The sequence below is a fragment of the Stegostoma tigrinum genome, chromosome 19 (genome assembly GCF_030684315.1).
Source record: "Stegostoma tigrinum isolate sSteTig4 chromosome 19, sSteTig4.hap1, whole genome shotgun sequence".
In the NCBI taxonomy this organism is placed as follows: Eukaryota; Metazoa; Chordata; class Chondrichthyes; order Orectolobiformes; family Stegostomatidae; genus Stegostoma; species Stegostoma tigrinum.
The window spans coordinates 32,019,754-32,043,405 of record NC_081372.1 but is presented as its reverse complement, the minus strand read 5'-3'; the positions used below and the strand labels follow the sequence as shown (position 1 = coordinate 32,043,405).

Here is a 23,652-nt window from a genome sequence, read left to right as displayed (position 1 = left end):
ATGGTTAAGCATCTTTGGGTAAGCATCCTTCAAAGCTGACTCTAAAATACACAACAATGCAGAATCACTGAGCAGAGACTGATAGCCATAAAGATGGCCGCAGCCGGGATTTTGGCCTCATCTTCTGCTACAAGTGACCCCACTATACAGTTCTACATCTGTAAAATCTTTTTACTTTTCTGTTTTGGCAGCATCACTTTGATAAGTTGTTATGATCTCTCCATCATATTTAGTTTGTACAGTTTTGAATTTCTTATTACCTTTGTTAGACCCTCAATATGTGACTCTTATACCTTTCATGTTATTCCAGTCATGTAGTTTGTCACCAGCACCACCTTATTTTTAATTTTTTGTAATTATCTCTTTTTTTCTCTTAATCAGATTATAAATAATCCCTTTGCTGATTATTCAACTGTTGACACTTTACTCATCATCTAACATTCTTGGTCACCTGCAGAGACTTGTCATCTGACACTCCACTCACACCAGTTATATGATCTTTTAACCTCTCTGCGCTTGATCTCTCTGCCCATAAACTCTGGGTCTGCATGCTGTGCTCTCTCACTGCACCTGACAAAGGGGCTGTGCTTTGAAAGCTTGAGATTTCAAATGAACCTGTTGGACTATAGCCTGGCGTCGTGTGACTTCTGACTTTGTCCACCACAATTCAACTCCAGCACCTCCGCATCATGTTTGCTAGTGGCCTCCTAATGTGCCCCTTTTTCAAACGCAGTTAGCATTTTTAAGGAGGGCACTGAATAAATATATAATTAGTGAAGTGATTAAAGGTCAAGAGAAATAACATTATAAGTACGCACTAAAGCTTAGGGCAGCTGCTGCCAAGGCTCAGTGGGAAAATACCAGCATCTAGCGTCGTTCTGCCAAAGCATAACAGTGTCTGTTCAGTTGTCAGATCCTCCCAGATCCTCAAATGTATTTAAATATATTCTTGTATAAGCAAGAAATGCCTTGGGTTTGTTTGCTCTACACAAGCAAAGATTGTTGTAAGAATCGAACTTCTCTCGTAACTATGTTTCTATACAAGGCTTTAATCTCCTGTTTTAATGTTCATTACAGAAATATAATTTCTGTCTCTGATGACATTCCTTATGGTTAATGGATTTGGCTATATCTTAATCTTGTCTATTCTTCATAAGACATACTGTGGCCGAGTCAGTTATGGATGTACTAAATCTTTAACAAGTTTGTATTTGATCTGGCTTTAAAATTCCTTCAGCCAAAGTCATCTTGGTTATATATGAAGTCACATAGTAAGCTAAAGCTGTTGTCTCAGCACCCATGTATTTTAACATTTTTGTTTTTGCTGTTTGACTAGTAATGATTGACAGGGTCAATAATACGTTTTAATGCTGAGGCATCAGTCAAGTTTCTAATCCTAGTGAGTGTATTGAGAGGCTGTAATACTTTTGGCACTGATCATTCTGTATTATTTGTTAAATAGTTTAGTCACAGCTGTCACTGAGTTGGATTCCATCAGAGATAATGGGAAATGCAGATGCTGGAGAATTCCAAGATAATAAAATGTGAGGCTGGATGAACACAGCAGGCCAAGCAGCATCTCAGGAGCACAAAAGCTGACGTTTCGGGCCTAGACCCTTCATCAGAGAGGGGGATGGGGAGAGGGAACTGGAATAAATAGGGAGAGAGGGGGAGGCGGACCGAAGATGGAGAGTAAAGAAGATAGGTGGAGAGAGTATAGGTGGGGAGGTAGGGAGGGGATAGGTCAGCCCAGGGAAGACGGACAGGTCAAGGAGGTGGGATGAGGTTAGTAGGTAGCTGGGGGTGCGGCTTGGGGTGGGAGGAAGGGATGGGTGAGAGGAAGAACCGGTTAGGGAGGCAGAGACAGGTTGGACTGGTTTTGGGATGCAGTGGGTGGGGGGGAAGAGCTGGGCTGGTTGTGTGGTGCAGTGGGGGAGGGGACGAACTGGGCTGGTTTAGGGATGCAGTAGGAGAAGGGGAGATTTTGAAACTGGTGAAGTCCACATTGATACCATATGGCTGCAGGGTTCCCAGGCGGAATATGAGTTGCTGTTCCTGCAACCTTCGGGTGGCATCATTGTGGCACTGCAGGAGGCCCATGATGGACATGTCCTCTAGAGAATGGGAGGGGGAGTGGAAATGGTTGGCGACTGGGAGGTGCAGTTGTTTGTTGCGGACTGAGCGGAGGTGTTCTGCAAAGCGGTCCCCAAGCCTCCGCTTGGTTTCCCCAATGTAGAGGAAGCCGCACCGGGTACAGTGGATGCAGTATACCACATTGGCAGATGTGCAGGTGAATCTCTGCTTAATGTGGAATGTCATCTTGGGGGTGAGGGATTCCATCAGGTTTGTTGTAAATCTAAAAATTAAGCAAATATGAGAGAAACTTTGAAGCAATGCTGTTCTTCCTGGATGCCATCTTTTCGTGCTGTAAATACTGTAAGAGAATATTGCCAGTCAGGAGACTGCCCTTTCGGCTAAAGGAGACACCCAGATGGAGTGACATCAGTAAATATGCCAGAAATAACAGTGCTAATTACAGCACTATGAATGATATCAGTGAGAATATGACACTGCCCTTGTAAAGTCTGAATTTAATTTGCTTTCAGTTGATATTCCAGTAAAAGAAAATAAGGACATTTTGTGATCCGCAAGATGCTGTGGCAGTGCTACCCTGTAACTTTTATCGAGATTATCAAGAATTTATTTTATCGGGAATGACGAGACCCGTGGAGCGGGGAGTGGGGTGGAGTGGTGGTAAGGGAGCATCACCTTGAAATGACATAGGCACATATCCCTGTTCCTTCATCATTGTTAAGTCAATATTCTGGAATTCCTCACCAGCCACCAGACTGAATGCATCATTATCAAAATGTTTATAGCAATTCAAGGAGAAAGCATTACCTCTTTCTCATGGGAACTACAGATGAGGAATACATGTGGTGTTGCCAGCACTGCCAATCCCAGGAACAAATCTTTAGAATGTTTAATCATTGCCATTCTCCTTGGTCATATCACCAGAGATCAGAACACTGTCCCCAGGAGGGTAACTCCTGCCAAAAGATTTAATGCCTACCCTTCTGATGGAAACTGGTTAGGTAAATTGTTAAAACGCTCATAGTCACTTACTCATCTCCTTCCCCAACAATCCTAATTTTAATTTGCTTCTTTGAGCAGACATGAAAAGCATTGAGCTGAAGTCAGGAGGACCCTTTTTTTATAATGCCAATGAATTTACCAGGTCTTGATCAGTTTTAGCTAAGGTTTTTCCAAATGCCCTTGTCAATCCAAAGCAGGTAACGAGGGAGGGCTTTTTACTTTCTCCTGTGTCACCAGGAATATTTGGCCAAGCCAAACAACAAATATATAGGCCTGTCCATCAATCCAACAATCAGTTAACAGCTTCCTGTTATTATTACAGGATCGCCTGGCCCTACATTATCAGTACCCCTGTTTGTCATTATATGATGCCTGATGTTTAGAATGTCTGCAGGCTCCCCAACAACGTGTGAACAAAGTCTGATAAGACAGTGAGGTTAAAGTTGATGCATTTTGGATTGCCACCAAGAGGATTAAATAAACTGATTGCTGTGATTTCCAGCCAGGAGCTAAATTAATCTAAAAACCTCATGCACAGCATGCCATCTATCGTGGTGCAACATCTCCTTGGTATTGAATTGGATATTAGCCTTGATTTTGAAGTCACTGCTAGAGTGCAACTTGAACCAAAGGCTTTCTGCAGCAATTGAACCAAAATGGTACTTTAAAAGCAAAGCCCAAGCCAAGATTTTAAGATACTTTCTGAAGAACGGTCTAGGCCCGAAACATCAGCCTTCCTGTTCCTCTGATGCTGCTTGGCCTGCTCTGTTCCTCCAGCTCTACACTTTGTTATCTCAGATTCTCCAGCATCTGCAGTTCCTACTATCTCTTATTAAAATATAATTTTGTTCGGTATATAATGATTTTAAACTGCAGCCCTTGCAAGCTGGACAAAGAGAATGGCATTGCATTAATTTCATTTCAATGAGGGATTTATACTATTTAAATTTTCAATTTTGAATAGTTTCTCAACTATTTATGAAACATGTCATCAAATGACTCTAACTTACCTCAGAATCTTCATAGATTTCTGGGTCCATCTGGGGACTTAAATAAGGAAAGAGAACAAGTCTGTCTCCCTTGCGGAGGTGATATTTTCGGCCATCTGCAAGCTGCAGCGCCATACTCTGGAGAATTTCTCTAGTGATAAATGGTGCTGCTGTCAGCCGCAGAGTCTCATTTAAAATACTATCTGTTAACAAAAGAGAAGGAATGTCACCATACTTTCAAAAATTAAATTAATTAATCCACTGAGTTTTCCCATACTTTTCTGTTGAATTTTTCAGTCGAAAACTAATTGTGATACTCGAAACACACAAGGGATTCATTTTATCGTCCTTTTTACACCGTCATGAAATCTCAATCCTTCCACAAATGAAAACATTTACTCTCTACCCACTCTATTTAATCTTCTCAATATCTTGAACTTCTCTATTCAATCTCCTTTCAGCTTTCTTTCGTCTAAGAAGAACAATCCCAGCATCTACACCTCTATCTAGTGAAATTTCTTGTTCCTGGGACCATTCTTATAAATGTTTTCTAGACTCTCTCTCATGCTTTTGCAACTTGCTAAACTGTGGTGTTTAGAATTGTACTAAATATTCCAGTGGTGACAATGTAGTTCAAAGATTAATCATAGCCTCCTTGTTTTTATACTCTGTGGCTCCAATTTTGCCATAAGAAAGAAGCTCTCTGTGGTGATGTCAGAGGAAGTTCTAAATCCTAGGTTCCACCCGTGAACCTGACATTTTCTATTTTCTTGGGGATGGTATCAGTGCAGTGTTGCAGCTCCAAAGCTCAGGAGTATGGCCGGCCTGCTCGGGAATGGATTGCTGCACCAACGTCTCTCATGTCACAGGCTCGAATCTCAAATGAGAGCACCATGCCCAATCCATTTCCACCCTGCACCTTCCCTAATGCCCACTAATCACCACACCAGACCAAAAATGGGCAAAGCAGGCATCCATTTTTAATAGTCAGGTTTGTGGGACTGGGATATATCCATCATCTGTGCACTTGACCTGGGAATGTAGTGCCTAAAGGCGCTATTTATAAATTTCAGGTCTTCTCTACCTTTTTAAGTTTTTTATATAGCTGCCCTGCCACTTTCAAGGATCTGTGCACATTTACCTCTGATGCTGTACCTCCTTTAGAATGGTGACATTTAGTTTACTTAGTTTTGTTCTTTATACACTTTATACTCTCTATATTAAATTATATCTATTCATTCTTCGAGCCTGAGTTTATCTTTTTGAAATCTATCCTTCCTCATATTTCATAACACTTCCAAGTTTTGTATTAGCTGACAATTTCAAAATTGTACATCATACATCCAAGTAAATGCCATTAATTTATGTATCAAGAAAAGCAGAAATCTCAATACTAACTCCTAGGAAACCCGAGTGAGTACCCTTCTCCAATCCAGAAATCCACTGTTCAAAACTGCTCCATTTCTGATCCCAGATCTAACTTTGTATAAATGTGCTATTGCTCCTTTTATTCAATAACTTCAAGCTGGTAAGCCTGTAATGTGGCATTTTATCAAATAACATTTAGAAGCTCAAATAAATTTGATCCTGCACCATATCAACTGTGTGACCCACATTGGCTCACTTTGTTACTGTCACCAAAGTGTTCAATCACGTCAATTAAAAATGATTTTCCTCTAACAAATCCACACTGGTTTTAATTTATTAATTCAAATTTTTCCAAGTGACTATTAATTTTGCCCTGGACTATTCTTTCTAAAGCTTTCCGATCATCAAAATTAGACTGATGGTCCTGTAGCTTCTGGGTTTCTATTTACTTTACTTTTTTGAGCAAATGCATAACATTTGCAATCCTTCAGTCTTCCTGCACAACCCATTAATCTAAGGAAGGTTATGAATATTACCCCTGAAATTTGTAACCTTACTTCCCTCAGCATCTTCAAATGCCAATCCATCCTGCCTTGGTGACTCATCAGCTATTAGTAGAGTCAACCTTTCTCATGACTCTATTTCTTAATTGTTAGCCTGTCTAATACCGCAACTCATTATGATTTTGGAAGCACCTTTTCCGTTGTTTGAAGTATTCATTCAATACCTCAGCCAAGTGCTCTGTCTCCATGTGCAATTTCCTTTTTAGGTCCCTAATTCACCCAGCCGTTTTATGGCTCTTTTACCATTTGTATACCATCAAAAAGCTTTGGATTCTCTTTCGCATTAGCTGTCTGTCTTTTCCCATACTATGTCTTTGCTTTTTCCTCTTTAAGCTGACTCTGAATTTGTCAAACCATTCTTTCCACGTTGTATTAATTATGTTGATCCCAGAAAATAGTTAACTAGTGACAGCTGGAACATATTTAATGTAAACTTAAGACAGGTAAGGAATATCAGAACGAGCAGAACATTTGGTTCCTTGACCCTGTTCCTTAATTCAATGCGATCATGCTACAAATCCACTTAACTCTCTGCTCTACATATTCCTCTAACTTTCTGAGAGACCAAAGATCTATCTCAGCCTTGAGTACAATCAATGATCAACAATTCACAAGCTTCTAGGGTACAGAATGGCAACAAAAATTCACAACACTGAATCACATGATTTCTCTTAATCTCAGTTATAAATGATCAACAATTTATCCTGAGAACTGTACTCCTGTGTTTTCGACTACCCAAGTAAGGGAAATCAACCTTTCAGTGTCTGCCTGTCAAGACTTTTCAGAATCTTATATATTTTAGTTAGATCATGAGTATTCTTCTGAACTCCAGAGAATACAGATGCAATTTACTCAGCAACCCATCAGAGAATAGCTTCTCATACCAGGGACAGCCTAGTGAGCCTCTGCCTTCAAAACAACTATATCCTTCCTTGAACAGGGAGAGCAAAAACTGGCCACTGTACTTCAGGTGTAGTCTTATGAAAATCTATGTAAACTGAGGGATTCTTTCAGATGTTTTGTATTCCTATCTCCTTGCAAAAAAGACTGACGCATAATTTTTCTTCCTAATTGCTTGCTGTCCCTGAATTCGAAATTTCTATGTTCCTTGTGTAAGTGAACCCAAGTGTCTCTGAACGTCAACATTTAAAAGATTCAAGCCTTTTCTGAAAAATTTCTGAAAATTTGGATTTTCTGTTCTTACTGACAGAGCTGCTTACTAAGTTGTAAACAATCTCACATTTCATCACATTATACCCATCTGCCACTTGTTGCTCACATAGTTAAACCGTTTAAGGAGAACTCTTTCAACTAAAACAAAGAATTATTTCATCCAGCAATCATGACCAGCTTCAAAACCAAGTGATACAGGGTCAAAGGACTGTGAATGAGGTCATTCAGTTACCCTATCCTCGGGTCCCAATGTAGTTCGACTGCATTTATTCTCAAAGAGGAGTTGAACATAATCAAAATTAATCACTATTGGCCAGACATTATTTACATAATAATTATTTTTATATTGATCTGAGAACAATATTTGCACCAATGCTTCCCTAAATATGGGTCTCATGCACCTAACAGTAATACCCAATGTAGATTCGCTCGATCCTCAACACTGCACATTGATAAAAAAAACTCAATAAGGGAATGTGGAAAAGTCAATGTACTTAATTTGACAAATTTAGTTACTTTAAGGGAAAAAATACACATCACGTCAGGAAATAAATCTATGATAAAACTGAAAATAGTCTAATTCCACATCAGAGATTCAAGATATTGCAATAGAAATTGATACAGTTGGGTCCTAGAATTGCAATTTGAGTAGGAGACAATCCCATTATTTTCAAAAACTATAGCAATAATTGGTTATTAACTTTTCATAATTGTGAAATGAATAAAACCATATTTTAAGTAAAAATGTACCGAAAATTGGAGTACTGTCAAGAACTTGCTGACTAATAGTAGACATTACACAATTGTAGTGGATTTTCTTGACTTCTTCTTGAACTGCAGACATTGCTTCTGGATGTTTCAGCAGGAACAATAGGAGCCAAAATGCTGCAGGCCCAATATTACCCTAAAATAAATCAAAAGAAGTTTATGTTTTTACATCTTTTGGCAGGAAAGGTTCTATTTATTGAGTTTTCAATACATGTCAGATTCCAACGGCTATAAATAGACATGCACAGCACAGTTTGGAGAAATCTTTTTTGACAGACCCTCTAGAAAAACTGTGAAAGACTCAACACAAAAATGATGCAGATTCAATGCATTCACAGAATCTAACAGATGTCATCATCATGTATTCTGCTTCAGAGTGATTTAATTTGTATGCAGTTTACAAGTTTTTTTTAATTTAAAACATAGGGAATGAAACAATTTGTCAATATAAAACAGCCAAGCGTTCAAAGTTAGTGATAAGAACATAGGAACAGAAATAGACTGTTCAGCCCCTCAAGCCTGTTTTGACATTAAAGGCTGATCTATGGCTTAATTGCATATACCTGCCTTTAGCTCTTATCCCCTAATACCTTCACTTAACAAACAAACCCCTCAGATTAAAAATTAACAATTGATACAACATCAACTGCCATTTGTGGGAACTTTCCAACCTCATCCAACTTTTCTGCGCAGAAGTGCCGAACAGTTTGGCCCGAATTTTTTTTAGACTATGTCCCCTAGTTTTAGAATACCCAGTCAGTAGGACTAGTTTATGTTTACCCTGTCTTTTCCCATTAACAGCTTGAATACTTCAACCAGATCTCCCCTTAAGCTACTAAATTCTAAAGTATTTGAGTCTAATTTGTATAATCTCTTCAAGTATCATTCTGGTAAATCTATGTTGTACTCTCTCTAAGGCCAATTTATACTTCCTATGTTTCAGAGTTAGTGGGAACTGCAGATGCTGGAAAATCTGAGTAAACAAGGTATAGAGCTGGATGAACACAGCAGGCCAAGCAACATCAGAGGAACAGGAAAGCTGATATTCTGAAGAAGGGTCTAGGCCCAAAATGTCAGCCTTCCTGCTCCTCTGATGCTGCTTAGCCTGCTGTGTTCAGCCAGCTCTACACCTTGTTATCTCTATACTTCCTATGGCATGGTTCCTAAGTACTTCAATATTTCTTATGCTTTGGGTTTCTATGTAAGTTTGTAACTCCCAATGCTGTTCATGTAGTTAATTTGTAGTAAGGATGCAAATCTTCCATACACACCTGCAACTTCAATTTAGTTTTGTATTTTCTGATCCTTCCACTGGCTTTGATATGATTTAGTATTTTAGTTTTCTTTGTGCCACAAATGCATATCAAACATGCTTCCAGCTTCTTATCACTTCTTCCTCCTATTATCCACTGTTCTAAGCGTACCTAACATTTCCTTTAAGGGCCTGCTGCTTAGCCTCAAACTTTGAAAAAGAAAATTGGCTCATATGCATTGCAAGCATGGCGTGAATTAAGCTTTTGATTGAATGTGGTATAAAAGGAGCTTAAGAAAAATTGTGGTTAATGGAAAACAATGAAAACTCTCCACTGGTTGCAATCATAAGTAGCACAAAGGAAAATGGTGAGGTTGTTAGAGGTCCATCACCTCAGCCTCATAATGTCACTGCAAACATTTGACATACCGTATCTTAGATCCAGCTATCTTTGATTGTGTCAAGAATCACATTCTCTTCATCATAATATCAGAATCGGTCATGTTCACTGACAATTACACAATGTTTTATTTATTCACAACTCATTAAAATATGTATTAAAATAAGCTTGCAGCAAGACCTGGACATCATTTCAGCTTGGACTTTTAGGTGGTATGTAATGTTGTACCATTCAAGTGTCAGACCCTTACAATCTGCACAACGAAAGAATTCAAGCATCTTTGCATGGCATTTCCAACAGTGAGTCTCCTGCCATCAGCAACTTGGGGTCTACCATTTACAGAAGCAGGACTGGATAAACCACTGCATTCATAAATGTTGGACTAAGACTGCAAATTCTGCAGAAAGTAACGCACCTCCTGACTACGTGGTGCCTGTTCACTAATTACAAGGCTCAAGGTAGGAATGTGATGGAGTACTCTCCATTGTTAGAGTTCAGCACCATCAAGTTCAAAAGTTCAACACCTTACATATTTTATAAACAACCTGTACATAGATGTTATTAAACACCTCTGGAGCAGGTTGGGCTTGAACCTAGGCCTCCTAGCTCTGAGATTGGGGCATTGCCACTGTGTGACAAGAGCCCCAAGTTCAACACCATAAAGCAGCTATCTTGGTGGGCATCTTAGCTATCATCATAAATAATTATTCCTTCCACATCAGGCACACAAGAGGAGAAGTGAGTTCCATTGACTGCAGCGACATGCCAGAATTTCTTTGACAATGAGGACCCAAGGCTCAAATTCTACACTGAGAAGAAGACATGTAGGAACATCACCACATCCATGTTCCCCCCTAGCTCAGGAACCAACTTGACTATATCGGCTACTCCTTCATCTTCACTGGGTAACATACACCCGCAGTACTGTGGGCATATCTCCACCACATAGACTGGACAGCAGCACCTCAGGAAGACAACCCACCATCTATTTCACGTGGATGATTAGGGATGACCATTAATTACCACAGGTGGCTTAAAGAAAAAAATTCTGACTAAGGCCAACAAGTTAGGAGCCCAGGTCTGAAGAAAGGTCTGACTAATTTAGCATATGGCTCAACTCTAGGTGTGGGTTTCCAATTTGCTTAAATTGTCACAACTGTAAGACCGATAAATTGTTCCAATGATGTCTAAATTAAGTTCTAAAATTCTTGACCAAGCTTTTGGAGCTGTCTTTCAAATAGGTTGGGGCCAAACATAGAGTGTGATTCTAAGCAGTCCTGGTCCATAACGAGGCCAACGTGGTGGGCTCAGTGTAGGACATGTGAATGGAGAGCCACAATAAGTTTCAATAAAATCCTTCAAGCCACATACGCCCCTTAACTGAATCTATTTCATCATAATTGTCTGACCACCACCCTATTTGAATATGCTCAGGGTCAGGATTATGTCAAATCTGTCAAATTGTCAATTATGTCAAATGGCCTCCATCTGTACTGCAAATGTCTATAGGAGGACTGGCATGGAGTCTACCAGTTACAAACTTTACAGCCACTTTGCTCTGATTGAGACCCAGACCTTCTCAAAAGGTCTTTGTTGGTCACAGATCCTAATATTACTTTTTCTGGTTCAGCTGGTTTATTTTTTCATTTTGCCTCTGTGAAGTTTAATGAGAAATTTAATGTACTGCTATAAAGAATTCCATTAATTTACACTGCTGTTGTTTCTTTAGATTTAAAGTGCATTACTCTGAAATTATCCACTATGCAGAAAAACTGTAAAATGTTTGCGTATCCCCCAACCCTTCTCCACATTCAAAAGGTCAAAGAAACAGAGATATTCAGGACAGACATCCAAGAAAAGTCACTACTTTTAAATAAGTATTCAAACAAGGAACAACAGCTTTTGAGAAAAGCAAGGAAAACTGGAATAGAAAATATTTCCAAAAATTCACTTGACAGAAGAGAGATCTTCATATATTCACCAATTTAGAAGGCTAATTGATCAGCCATTATTGTGTGCCATTGCATCTGACACCTGATGTGGCAATACTTACGTGAGCACATCTTACTTAAGAATGAGATATAGGTGATAAGGTATTGAAAGATTCACCAGATTTTTATTAGGGCTTCTGATATATAAATATATATTACAGTCACAAGTGCTTTCATGTATTAAGCTATTTGGTTATAAAGGCTAATCCACTTTCACTAATGTATCATGCTTCAAGTAGTCCCAATTAAGATGGAGTATGGGACCTTTACAAATCTGGTCACATGCAGTGGTTATACCATTTATAACCAGTGGTGATACTTTAATGTATACTGCATGCTGTTAAGCATTACACAACAATCGTGTGTTGCACAATGATAGATATTTTTAGCTCCCTGTCATCCTGTTACCATTAAAATTGTTCATGTTCGGGATCTTCTGGCAAAGAGTCTGGCTGTAAATGAACAGCTAATCGAGTTTTAGTGATTTTTTTAAACAGTTTACTTATGGTAGGTGAACCTTGCTGGCATGGCCAACATTTATTGCCCATCTCTAATAGCCCTTGAGAAAGTGATATTTTATTGAACTGCTGGTCATAATACATTGAATGTTATATTGGCAGTTAAGAGCATAGCACATTGTAATCTTTAGAGTATATATTTGATGCAATATAAGTGACATATCTTTCTTAAATAAATGTGAATACTATATTTCAATTTAGAATTAATTCTAAATTGGTCGGCTGTCTTAATTGAGAAATGTTTTAGGAGGCTGGTAATCTTGAATTGCGCAAATTGTCATGCAAGTGAAAGATCGTCTTGTTGCCAGTTAGCTCTTTGGCACTGCATAAAAGTCTGATCAATCAGATCACTCAAAAAGGCAACCCTGCGATAGTCCTTGATTTCCACTAAGCCAGCCTACTCTTCTTTCTGACTACATATTTATTAAGTTTTATGTTTTGAAGGAAATGTCTCTATATTAAAAGTTTCATTAAAACATCAAATCTATTTTCCATAATTATCTCTCCTTGAGACAATTTAATTAAATGTATCTGAAATTGCTAGCTCTGAAAACTTACAAATCAAATGTGCTCAAGTTTGTTTTTGCTTATGATTTTTCAATGGTAAGAACAAGTTATTCATTAGCCTGAGGAAATATGAAAGGGTATCCCACTATCAGTACTGCATTTAATAGTTAAGGAGATTCCAGAGAATCAATTACAGCCTCCTTGCACATTTTCTTTCCAGCCACTTTTCTATATGTTTGCTATACAGAAAATAATTTAGTTTAGAAGCTCAGTTATTACAATTTATTTTACTAAAACGTGAGGAAAGCATTTTTTCAGTGCAAAAGGAAACGAGAAAATTTCCACTGATTCTTCCAGTCTTCTGTGGAACATTGACAATTGTGAAAATCACAGAGAATCAAACTAAACAGGTGCATTTAGTAATTTACTGGCAGTCCTTGGTTGCAAATAATTCTGCTCTTGATCCCTTTCGCAAGTCCATTTGTACATAAGTCAGATAACAATGCAGGACAATATGAAATAGCAGTTGTTAAGTACAAGGAAGCATTTATCTGTTGGGTCTTTAAAATTTCACTCTTGTTGGAATTGCATTTGTGAGTACACATGTTTGTAAAGTTGGACGTTTGTAAATTGGGGGCTCCCTGTATGTTGTTTCCATGAAGTGCTATGGATGCAAGTAAATCTATCCATTTTATTACTGTCCCCCATTGTTTATGTGTTAACCCAACTTCTCAATATAAATACTCCATCAGTGTCAACATGCTTGCTATTTCAACAACTTAAAGCTTCTCAGAAATAAGAGGACAATGTGGATATTCCAGATAAACAGATGACAAGAATATTCATGTTTTCTCAGAATCTACCATTGTAACTTTAACAGGTGGAAATTGGAGATTGGTGGAAATGCTCAAAAACAAATTACAAGAGGTTTCTGTTGCTGTTTTACTGGTCAAGATTCATACTACTAGGAAACACCTGCAGAAGTTCCAGTTATGCATTGACAGAGAGAACTCCTATTCATATAATGCACCTGATAAAGTACATCACAATCAAGTCAGTAATTTTGAAGTGGGTGTCGTATTATAATCAAACTCTTGGTGAGATTACACAATTTGCCATTATTCCAGACAGGGTATTCAACTGCGAAGCTTCTGTCTGAGGAAGGATGAACTGATTCCCCTTCTTTATTCACTCACCACCTTGGTTGGCTGCTACAACGTTAATTTAAACAGGTCCCATTCCTTTGTGATAACAAGCTGTAGAGCTGGATGAACACAGCAGGCCAAGCAGCATCAGAGGAACAGGAAAGCTGACATTTCAGGTCGAGACCCTTCTTCAGAAAATTCCTTTATGGATAACTTGCTCCCAAACTCAAATGAACATAAACTTTAAAAAGAAACAAACTAACCAGGATATCTTGAATTAACAAAAAGGGGCTTTATTAATTATTGAATATGAGAAGAATTGGTAACACAACATACATATGCACAGATTGGAAATAAGAGGTGAGTTCAGGAAGAAAAGATTTGAAAAAGCAGAGCATTTAACTTTGCACCTGCTGTAGTGCACATTAGCAGTAACATTGACAGGATAGTTACCAGTAATTTTTTGAGATTCTTGGTTTTACAGTTTGAGTGAAGTTTCTTTGTCCTGATTTCTTTTATTAACTGGTTGACAGGATTCAAAGTGAGAGTGTCTTTACTTTCACATGTGGGTAACTAGGGGATAGATCATTGACTGTGACCTTTACAGCAACTGTGACTGATACGTATGACAGCATTCGATCCACTAGGCACTCAAGTAGAGCTTAAACTTTGTTTTATATTTCTTGAGGGTAAAAAGATATACCTGTAAGAGATGGTCTTCTGCTGAGAGAAGAGAAATAGTCAACCTTCCTCATTATCTCTTCTTCCTAAGTCTTTCCCTGATTTGAGTTTCCCTGACAATTTAAGTGTGTGACATTCAAAGAGTTTAACCCAAGATTTTGCCAGCAGTCACTGAATTTAAATCTGCCGTTTTTTTCTCTCTCTCTGTAGCAGTTCTCCTTTTGAAAAAGACACATTTTTGAATTAAAAATACAAAATACAGAAAATATTTAGAAATACCTTGGAATTCTACTCCAACATTTGTAGCTGACATAATGAAGAGATACTTCTGGCAAAGAGTCTGGCTGTAAATGAACAGCTAATCGAGTTTTAGTGATTTTTTTAAACAGTTTACTTATGGTAGGTGAACCTTGCTGGCATGGCCAGCATTTATTGCCCATCTCTAGTAGCCCTTGAGAAAGTGATATTTTATTGAACTGCTGCCATCCATGCAGTATAGGTACTCACAGCAGTTAGGGAGGAAGCTCTAGGATTTGACTCAGTGAGAATGAAGAAACTATTGATATAGTTTCAGTCCTTGAAGGGGAACTTACATGTGGAGGTGTTCCTTTGCATCTGCTGCCTTGATTCTTCTCTGTGTAAAACTCCTCGGTGTCACAGGCTTTGTAGACAGAGACTTGATGAGATGTTGCGGTGCACCTTATATGAGGTCACTGTCTCCAGTTCTAGGTCCCTAGTTCTAGATTTTCCCACAACAGGGAACATTCTTTCCACATGCATTCTTCAACATTCTTCAGGATCTTATGTGTTTCACTAAAGCTGTGTCTTACTCTTCTAAACTCTAGTAAGTACCAGCCTTTCCTCATAACCACTAATACCTAACACTGTTATTAGTTTAATAAACTTTCTCTGAACTACTTCCAATGCACTTAAACACCTTCTCAAATAAAGAGAACAATCAAGATGTGGTCTCAGTAATTTCCTATATAACCGAAACATGAACTCCCTACTTTTGTATTCAATTACCATTGCAATTAACAGTAATATTCTTTTTGCTGTCATAATTACTTGCTGTACCTGCATAAAAAACTTTTATGATTCATGCACCAAGACAACTAGACCCCACTGCATTTCAGAGCTCTGCAAATATTCACTTCTTATTTTCTTCCTGTCAAAATGGACAATTTCCCATTTTTCCACATCATGCTCCATTTGCCAGATCTTGTCACTCACTAAATCTTCCCATATTCCTTTGTAGTGTCCTTATGGCCTCTTTTAAATTTAATTTCCTTCATATCTTTGTGTCATCTGCAAATTTAGCAACCATACCTTTGTTTCCTTCATCTTACTCTTTAATTTAAATAGTATAAAGCTAAGACCCTAATACTGATCCATGTGGCATATCATCCATTACAACTTGCCAACCAGAAAATGACCCATTCATGCCTGCTCTCTGTCTCCTGTTAGTTAGCCAGTCTTTTATCCATGCTAATATACTACTTTCTAGACCATGGGCTCTTATTTTCCACAATAGCTTTTGATGTGGTGCTTAATCAATCTGGAAATTTACATTCAATACTTCCCCTTACCTATAGCACACTACTTGTTTAAAGAACTCTAATAAGTTGGTTAAACACAATTTCACTTTCACAAAATCATATTGATTCTGCCTGATGGCCTTGAGTTTTTCTAATTGTCTTTAGAAATAGCTTCTAACATTTTCCCTTTGTGTCAGATATTAAAGCAAATAGCCTGCGGCTTCCTGCTATGCGTCTCCTTCTCCTTTTACATAAATTAGTTACACTCTTATTTTCTAATCTAGTGGAATTGTGCCGAAGCCTAGGGAATTCCAGTGACATTTTAAATTATACTCAACTGATAACTTTCCAACTCATAGGTAAAAGAGTGACCACACAGTCACAGCACATACCCAATCAGTGAATTGAATTAAACAATATCAGAAGATTATGAGATTCTGGGATCAGAAATTAATAGGTGACATTAGATTGAAATTGATCTCTATGCACAAGCATTCATTACACCCTTTGATAATCAAATCAGAAGTAATTCATGTCAGGAATCTTCCAGTGACGCAAATGAAAAACAGAACTCCTATCTCCATTAAACATCCTTACCCACCTGCAACAGTAGAGCAGTACTGTAACTCATGGTGCATCCTACAGTATACTGTTATCGATGTAACTGTGCACAAAGGACAATTTCTTCCTTATTCAGCTGTCTGGTTTTTGTTCTATTTTTTGCTATGGTGGGATACTCACTATCTATAAAGGGATCTATTTGCTGCATATACTAGAAACTATAAATATCATTATCTAAAAAAATCAATGAATTCTGTCCTTGGCTTTTATAATTTTAACCTTCATGCATTAGAATAGGACAACAATTCAACCACAAAAATCTTACGCCCGGAGGAAATGTGAATGTATAATGCTAATAATAACAGGCAAACTGTCATGTACAATACATTATACTAACTGGGCGTTTTATCTTCTGAAATTGCAACACCATGGTCAAGGACACATATATCTATTCCAAGATTTTAAAATTTCACCTAGTGGTTATGAAATAGTATTGACAATATAAAAGCAGTCCTCTAATTTTCCTACATTGAATAGGCACAGGATGAATCAGAGACTGCTATTTTTTTCTCCCGAGTGATCGGATCACGACAAAAATAACTTTTTAATAAGATACCACTCAAGGGAGAATAATAGCACTTATCACAGCATGAGTGAAGAGCCAAGAATGACTTGCAGTAAGATAACCACTTGCAGATCTCTCAGAAATATTCCAAAAAACATTTACTAAATTAGTTATTTTGAAGTGAAATGACTCTAATAGGAGAAAACAACAGGCTAGTCCTTTAAGGAGATCCCAAAGACAACACTGAGCTGAATGACTAGTTCAGATGTTTTAAAATTTGCTGTTATTGATTGAAGGAGAACTGCTAAACAGATTACCATAAGCACAGTTTTGAAGGTTCCTCAGCTCAAAGATTATTATAATTGTTGAATGCAATTAGAAAATACACTGCTGCTAGTAACTCAAAGGAATTCCATTTTTCGTACGTTTCAGTTGGTGTCAACAGTATTTTGAAGAAGTGGTGCCAATGTTTTTTTCTTTCTTTTCTGTGAAGAAATGTTTCCTAATGTCAACCCTAAAAAGCTTAAATTATACTCTCTTGTTTCAGACTCCATGCTTAGACAAAATAATTTCTCTCCATGTCATATCACGGGGAGGAATTTTCCCATTTGTATAATTTAAATGTGTTGTTGAGTGAAATTCATGGCATTTGGACTGCCATGGTTTGGAGCAATATTTTTTGTTCAATCTTCAATCCTTCACCTCATTAATTATGTAACTGTAGTCTCAGCATCTTTCTTGTCGAATTGTGCAGCTGTAAGTGCTCATCACTGCTGAAACCTTCTGGCCTTTGCACTGCTGATTTCATATTTAAATCCCAGCTACACACCACTTCAGATGCTGCGAGTCAGGAAAAACCCCTCACACTGTGCTGCTTGATCATTGTCACTGAAGGCATAGCCAATAGGAAAGGAAAGGATCCCCATTTCTTGGATAGGGGCTTGGATGTCTTGGTGACAGTGTAGGGGAATGAGGGGCTATCCCTTTTCCTGCAGACTGCTGAAGGAGGCCACACTATCAGACTAAAACTGCATGGATCCAAACTAAATCTCACTACTGCATGCATCATATCCACTTAAGAGGTCTCACCCACTTCATTCTCCCAAAAATCCAACCCTCCCTGCCCTCTGCACTTTCTGTTCAGTCAGTGGGAAGACCTCACCCCCTCTACAGCTCATGCTTCACAACACCTGCATTTTCATCCAATTCCATTATACTCAGTCCCTCCCTTTGTCTCATTGCAGGAGGAAGTGTCCCATCTCTGGGCTGATGTCTTCACAACACTTGAACTGAGTTACCTATACTCCTACAGATCTGGCCATGGCCCAAACCCTGGATTGCAAGGGAATGTATCCCTAAACTCTGGTGGGACTAAACATCTGACTGACCTCTGACTGACTGCGGTGTTATCCTGTAAAAGACAATATTTCCTGTTTACCTCACTACGGTCTGTTCTCCTTTGACCTGCGTGCATGGCCACTTGCTTAAAGCACATGCAGTGTGCTTGTCTAATAAACTGTTGATGCATGCTGCTGTTGTGATGTGGCCAGGGTGCTGTGCAGTGAAATGTCCATCCCTTGACTGTTTAGTGCCTCTCTGACTGTGTTAAAAAGCGATGCAAGCCACAAAGGCTGACAACGTGTAAGTCAATGCTGATGTCAGCTAGTGTACATTTAAGAAAGCAGTGTGAAATAGTCAGAGACTGGAGGCATCAAAGTCAATATGTAATGGGTGAAGACTAAGAAAGCAAGCTAGGAGCCATAAGATGCATCCTGTGCATCCCTGTGTGCAAAGTGACTCAGCTGAATCATGCCACTCCTAGGTGTTCCTGAGCTCCAAAGTAAAGTGTTGAAGCGCAGTGGTGTGTGAGTTGATTTGAGACCCAGGTATGGAGATGTGGTAAAATTGGACATTTGCAAATGCTTACTTGAGTGTGCGAATGGTTACGGAGGATGATGGTCAATGAGCATGCAAGGGCATTGTTGTGAAGAAGTAGTTGGGTGATGGCCAGGACAAGCATTTAGTAACTGCAGTTACCAGGTACCAGCTCTGATTTACATGTTGGGAATTTGCAGTGTCTGGTTTCTCAGGGAAGGAAGGGAGGTTTGGAAATTTCATATGAATAAGGTGAGTTGGGGCTTTAATGAACTGTTGATACATAGAAATGAGGTAGTTACTGCTCAAAAGTGACATTCTGAAATCACCATTTAAGGCTTGAGGCAAAAAAATCAGAATATCTTTCACTGATGTTGACATTCTGCTTTTATCATTCGGTCGGCATTTTCTCACCTTTCTTGCCATTGCTTATGCCACGTCAGGAAGGGGAAAATTCTACCCTTACTGTAAACACCTCAATCTACTCTACTCAAGAGAACATAAACCTATCCATGCAAAATATCCTCATTCTTTATCTATTTCGGGACTCAGATCTCCACTTGTTCCAAAATCAATAGTTCTTTTGTAACCAGAACTGTAGGATTTCATGTGTAGGTTAATCAGGGTTTTATGCAAGAATTTTTTTTTAAATGAGATGTGAATACTGATGGCAAGAATAGCATTTGTTGTCTGGCCTATGAGAAAATGGTGGTCACCTTTTTAACTGCTGCAGTCCCTCTGTTGAAGGTACACTGACAGTACTGTTAGTAAGGGAATGTTTTTGACCAAGTGACAATGCAGGACTAAATTTTAAGTCAGTTCCAAGCTCCAAGTCAGGAGTTGCTGCTCCCATGTGTCCACTACTCTTGCCTTTCTGGCTGGTAGAGGTCACAGTTTCGAAAGGTCCAATCAAATTTGGCTTCATGAGTGATATATTGCTGCTGCTGCTGTAGCCTGGTGCCAGAGAATGTGAATGGTTAAGATAGTTGATTAGGTGGCTGATCAAGTGGATCCTTGATGCAGAGAGCTATTTGAGTGTCATTGGAGGTGCTCCCATCAGGCAATTGGAGAGCATTCCATCATGTTGTTCTTTTTGGGGGAAAAAATGTGCATGTGTATAGGCAATGAAGTGACAGAATGAAGTAGCTCCTTTGAAAGTGCCGGGGAGCTGATTAGGTTCTTCATTCAGTTATGGTCATTATGAGGTGCAAATGTTACCTGCTACATATCAGTCCAAGCCTGAATGTTGGGAATGGTAATGAACACCTTGCAATCATCAGTGAGCATACCCACTTCTGACTTGATGATGGAGGGGAGGCCATTGATGAAGAAACCGAATATTCCTGGGCGTAGGACACTATGAAGTCTTGCAGTAATATCTAGGGGCTGAAATGGTTAGCCTGCAGCACTACCACCGTCTTCCTTTGTGCTAAGTCTGGCTCAAACCAGTGAAGAGTTTTCTCTGATTTCCGTTGACTTCAATTTTTCTAAGGCTCCTTGATGCTACTCAGGATCAAATGATGCCTTGCTGTCAAGGGCAGTCACTGTTTTTTCTCCTTTGGAATAAATCTCTTTGTCCATGTTGAGACCCAGGCTGTAATGAGAGCTGGAGCTGTCTGATCCTGTCAGAAACCAAACTGAATACCAATATCAATGGCACCTTTCAGCATTTGCTGATCATTGAAAGGATACTGCTGGAGCACTCATTGGCTGGTTTTGATGTGTCCTGGGTTTTGTGGTTGCAAAATCCATAGACAATTTTCCATTATTACTGTGTAGATGCAAGTGTTGTTGCTGTACAGGGCTAACTTGGTTACAGATGTGGTTAAGATATTTAGGTATAGAGCTGGATGAACACAGCAGGCCAAACAGCATCAGAGGAGCAGGAAAGCTGATGTTTTGGGCCAAGACCCTTCTTCAAAAATGGGGGAGGGTAAGGGAGGGTTCTGAAATAAATAGGACGTAAGGGGAGGAGGATAGAAGATGAATAAAGGGGAAGATAGGTGGAGAGGAGACAGACAGATCAAAGAGGCGGGGATGGAGCCAGTAAAGGTGAGTGTAGGTGGGGAGTTAGGGGGCAGGATGAGGCTACTAGGTAGGAGATGGGGGTGGGGTTTGAGGTGGGAGAAGGGGATAGGTGAGAGGAAGGACAGGTTAAGGAGGCGAGAACAAGCTGGGCTGGTTTTGGGATGCGATAGGGGAAGAGGAGATTTTGAAGCTTGTGAAGTCTACATTGATGCCATTGGGCTACAGGGTTTCCAAGCGAAATATGAGTTGCTGTTCCTGCAACCTGCAGGTGGCATCATTGTGGCACTGCAGGAGGCCCAGGAAGGACATGTTATCTGAGGGATGGGAGGGGGAGTTGAAATGGTTTGTGACTAGGAGGTGCAGTTGTTTAGTGCGAACCAAGCGTAGGTATTCCACAGAGCGGCTCCCAAGCCTCTCCTTGGTTTCCCATATGTAGAGGAGGCTACAGATGTGGTTAGTTTTTTTTAGTATCCAGTAGCAGTCTTGCACACAGCTCAATGCTTTTCTTCTCCATCAGCAAAATCTCCTGTGGTACTTTTCCCCATCTATTAAACACCATCAATAAATCAACTATGTTTTCAATTGAATGATGTGACTAGTCTGAACTATAAAGCTAGTCACCACAGCTGTGTTAGTTATCAGTATCAAAGTATCCCTACTGTACAGAAAGAGGCCATTTGGCTCATTGAGTCTACACTAACCCTCTGAAGAGCATCCCACCCAGACATATCCCTCTACCCTATCCCCATAACACTCCATTTAGCATTTCGTCTGCACATCTTTGGTCTGTGTGAGGAAACCCATGCAGCCAAGGAGAAAGTGTGCAAACTCCACACAGAGGCTGGAATCAAATCTGGATCCTTGACTTTGAGCCACTATGCCCATCCAGGCTCTTAGCAGTAGTGGAAATATTCAGGGCCCAATGTTACTCGAACATCCGACTGCTTTTTGTTCCAGACCTAAAGGTTAACATTTTATGAACCTTTTCACTGACTGCCTCTGGCTTTTCCTCACATCTAGGCAGGCGCATCCTGCTGATTGGTGGTATCTCAATTTATCTTTAGAGAAGCCAGCATGCTAAGGGAATCAAAAGGAAATTGCCATTCTGTACCATATTTTGGCATTTTGTTTAATTGCATTGTGCATCTGTTCCAAGCTTCAAATAATTTCTTTTCAATGTATGCCAAAGGCAAAATCTTCCTAGAAGCATAATGAAAATGTAGAAGGCAAGATTTCAATTGCATAACACCACTATGCAAAATGGCTTTATAATTTAAAGTAATATTTATCATTAACATTTCAGCTAATTGTCACTAGATTGTTTTCATTCAATGAACATATCTGCAAACTTTATGTCTTTGACAGAGGAATCTTACTCTTTCTCATTATTTGCATTCAAAATAGTCATGAAATAGTAGAAAAATAAAAGGGAAATCTTTAAAGACAAAAATGGTTTGCAATCATTTTACAATGTAACAGGATATAATATTATGCAATCAATGTGTAAGATAGCATTGGCTCCTGTCTGAACTATGCTTTCCTAAGGTAGTACGTACTGCCAAGGAACTGCTCACAATATCTTACATGGCCTTCTTATGTTGCCAGGAAAGAGGAACAGTGAGATACTGCACCGGCCTTGTCATTGGTTCTTTGCAGCTACATATCAGAAAACCTTTGAGTTTAGCATGAAGATCATTTATAGAACATGATTCAATTTTAGACACCTCACACTGTCCCACCCCATAATATTGGACTCCACCAGTCTTAATATAAAGCTAATAATCATAACTACTCATGTGATGTGCAAGAATTTCTGCACTTGTTAGATTGGTAACAAGTTGGATCATTGAGCTGGGGTAGAACATCCAGAAACATTGTACTGCCTAAAAAGGCAAGCAAGAATCTTCACACAGCTTTCATAGGAAGAATGGTTCGACTACATCACTGAATTCTCATAAAAATTGATTGAATAGGTCAGAGGGAAACTAAGCTAGTTTTATTCGACAATCACACCTTTCCAACAAGCAATAAATAATGGTACTAATTTATCTTTCAGTATCTAGGATATGTTGAGGAGGTGTGGTGCTGAAAATAGATTGTGTTGCTCTGCCACGTTTTGATGTTCAGCTTATTCACATGTTGTCCGGTTTTCGTGAGAACATTTTGTATAAACGAAGCGCTTGACTTCTGCTCACCAATATTTGATTTGTTTTGGTTTTTTAAAACATTTTAGATATGAAATGTTACTTTTTCCAAGCATTACAAATGTTTAGCTGCACCCCAACAACATTCCTCCCTGTGCATTTTCTGGATAGATGTTAGCCTATTGAAAGTAAAATGCAAATACTGTCCAAATGGTATTTTGGAGAATAATACGTAAATTAGTTTAGCATATAAGAATATATTAGTCCTAAAATAATCCTTGAAAATGATGAGTTGTATTTTGAAAAAAAAAACTTCATGGTCGATGAAATGCTGAAATTGTGCTTTGTTAACAGTTTAACATAATTGTCAACATAATTGATTGATAGCTCATTACAAGTATATGTCCTTCTTCTATTGCCCTAATCATAGTGATACATGAAAGTTTTAATGTCCATGTATTTAACAAATAATATACAGACTACAGAATCC

General features: G+C 38.9%; 1 protein-coding gene across 2 annotated transcripts in view; it reads right to left on the bottom strand.

Annotated features, from left to right (window-relative positions):
* The window catches only part of ptgis (prostaglandin I2 (prostacyclin) synthase), an 84,010-nt gene that overhangs the window by 12,216 nt on the left and 48,142 nt on the right, over positions 1-23,652 (bottom strand). For both annotated transcript variants that reach the window (XM_048549677.2, XM_048549678.2), the window contains 2 exons: positions 7,940-8,093; positions 4,107-4,288 (listed from right to left, as the gene is read on the bottom strand). In XM_048549677.2, coding sequence (XP_048405634.1) covers positions 4,107-4,288; positions 7,940-8,093 — 336 coding nt within the window. The remainder of the gene's footprint in view (positions 1-4,106; positions 4,289-7,939; positions 8,094-23,652) is intronic.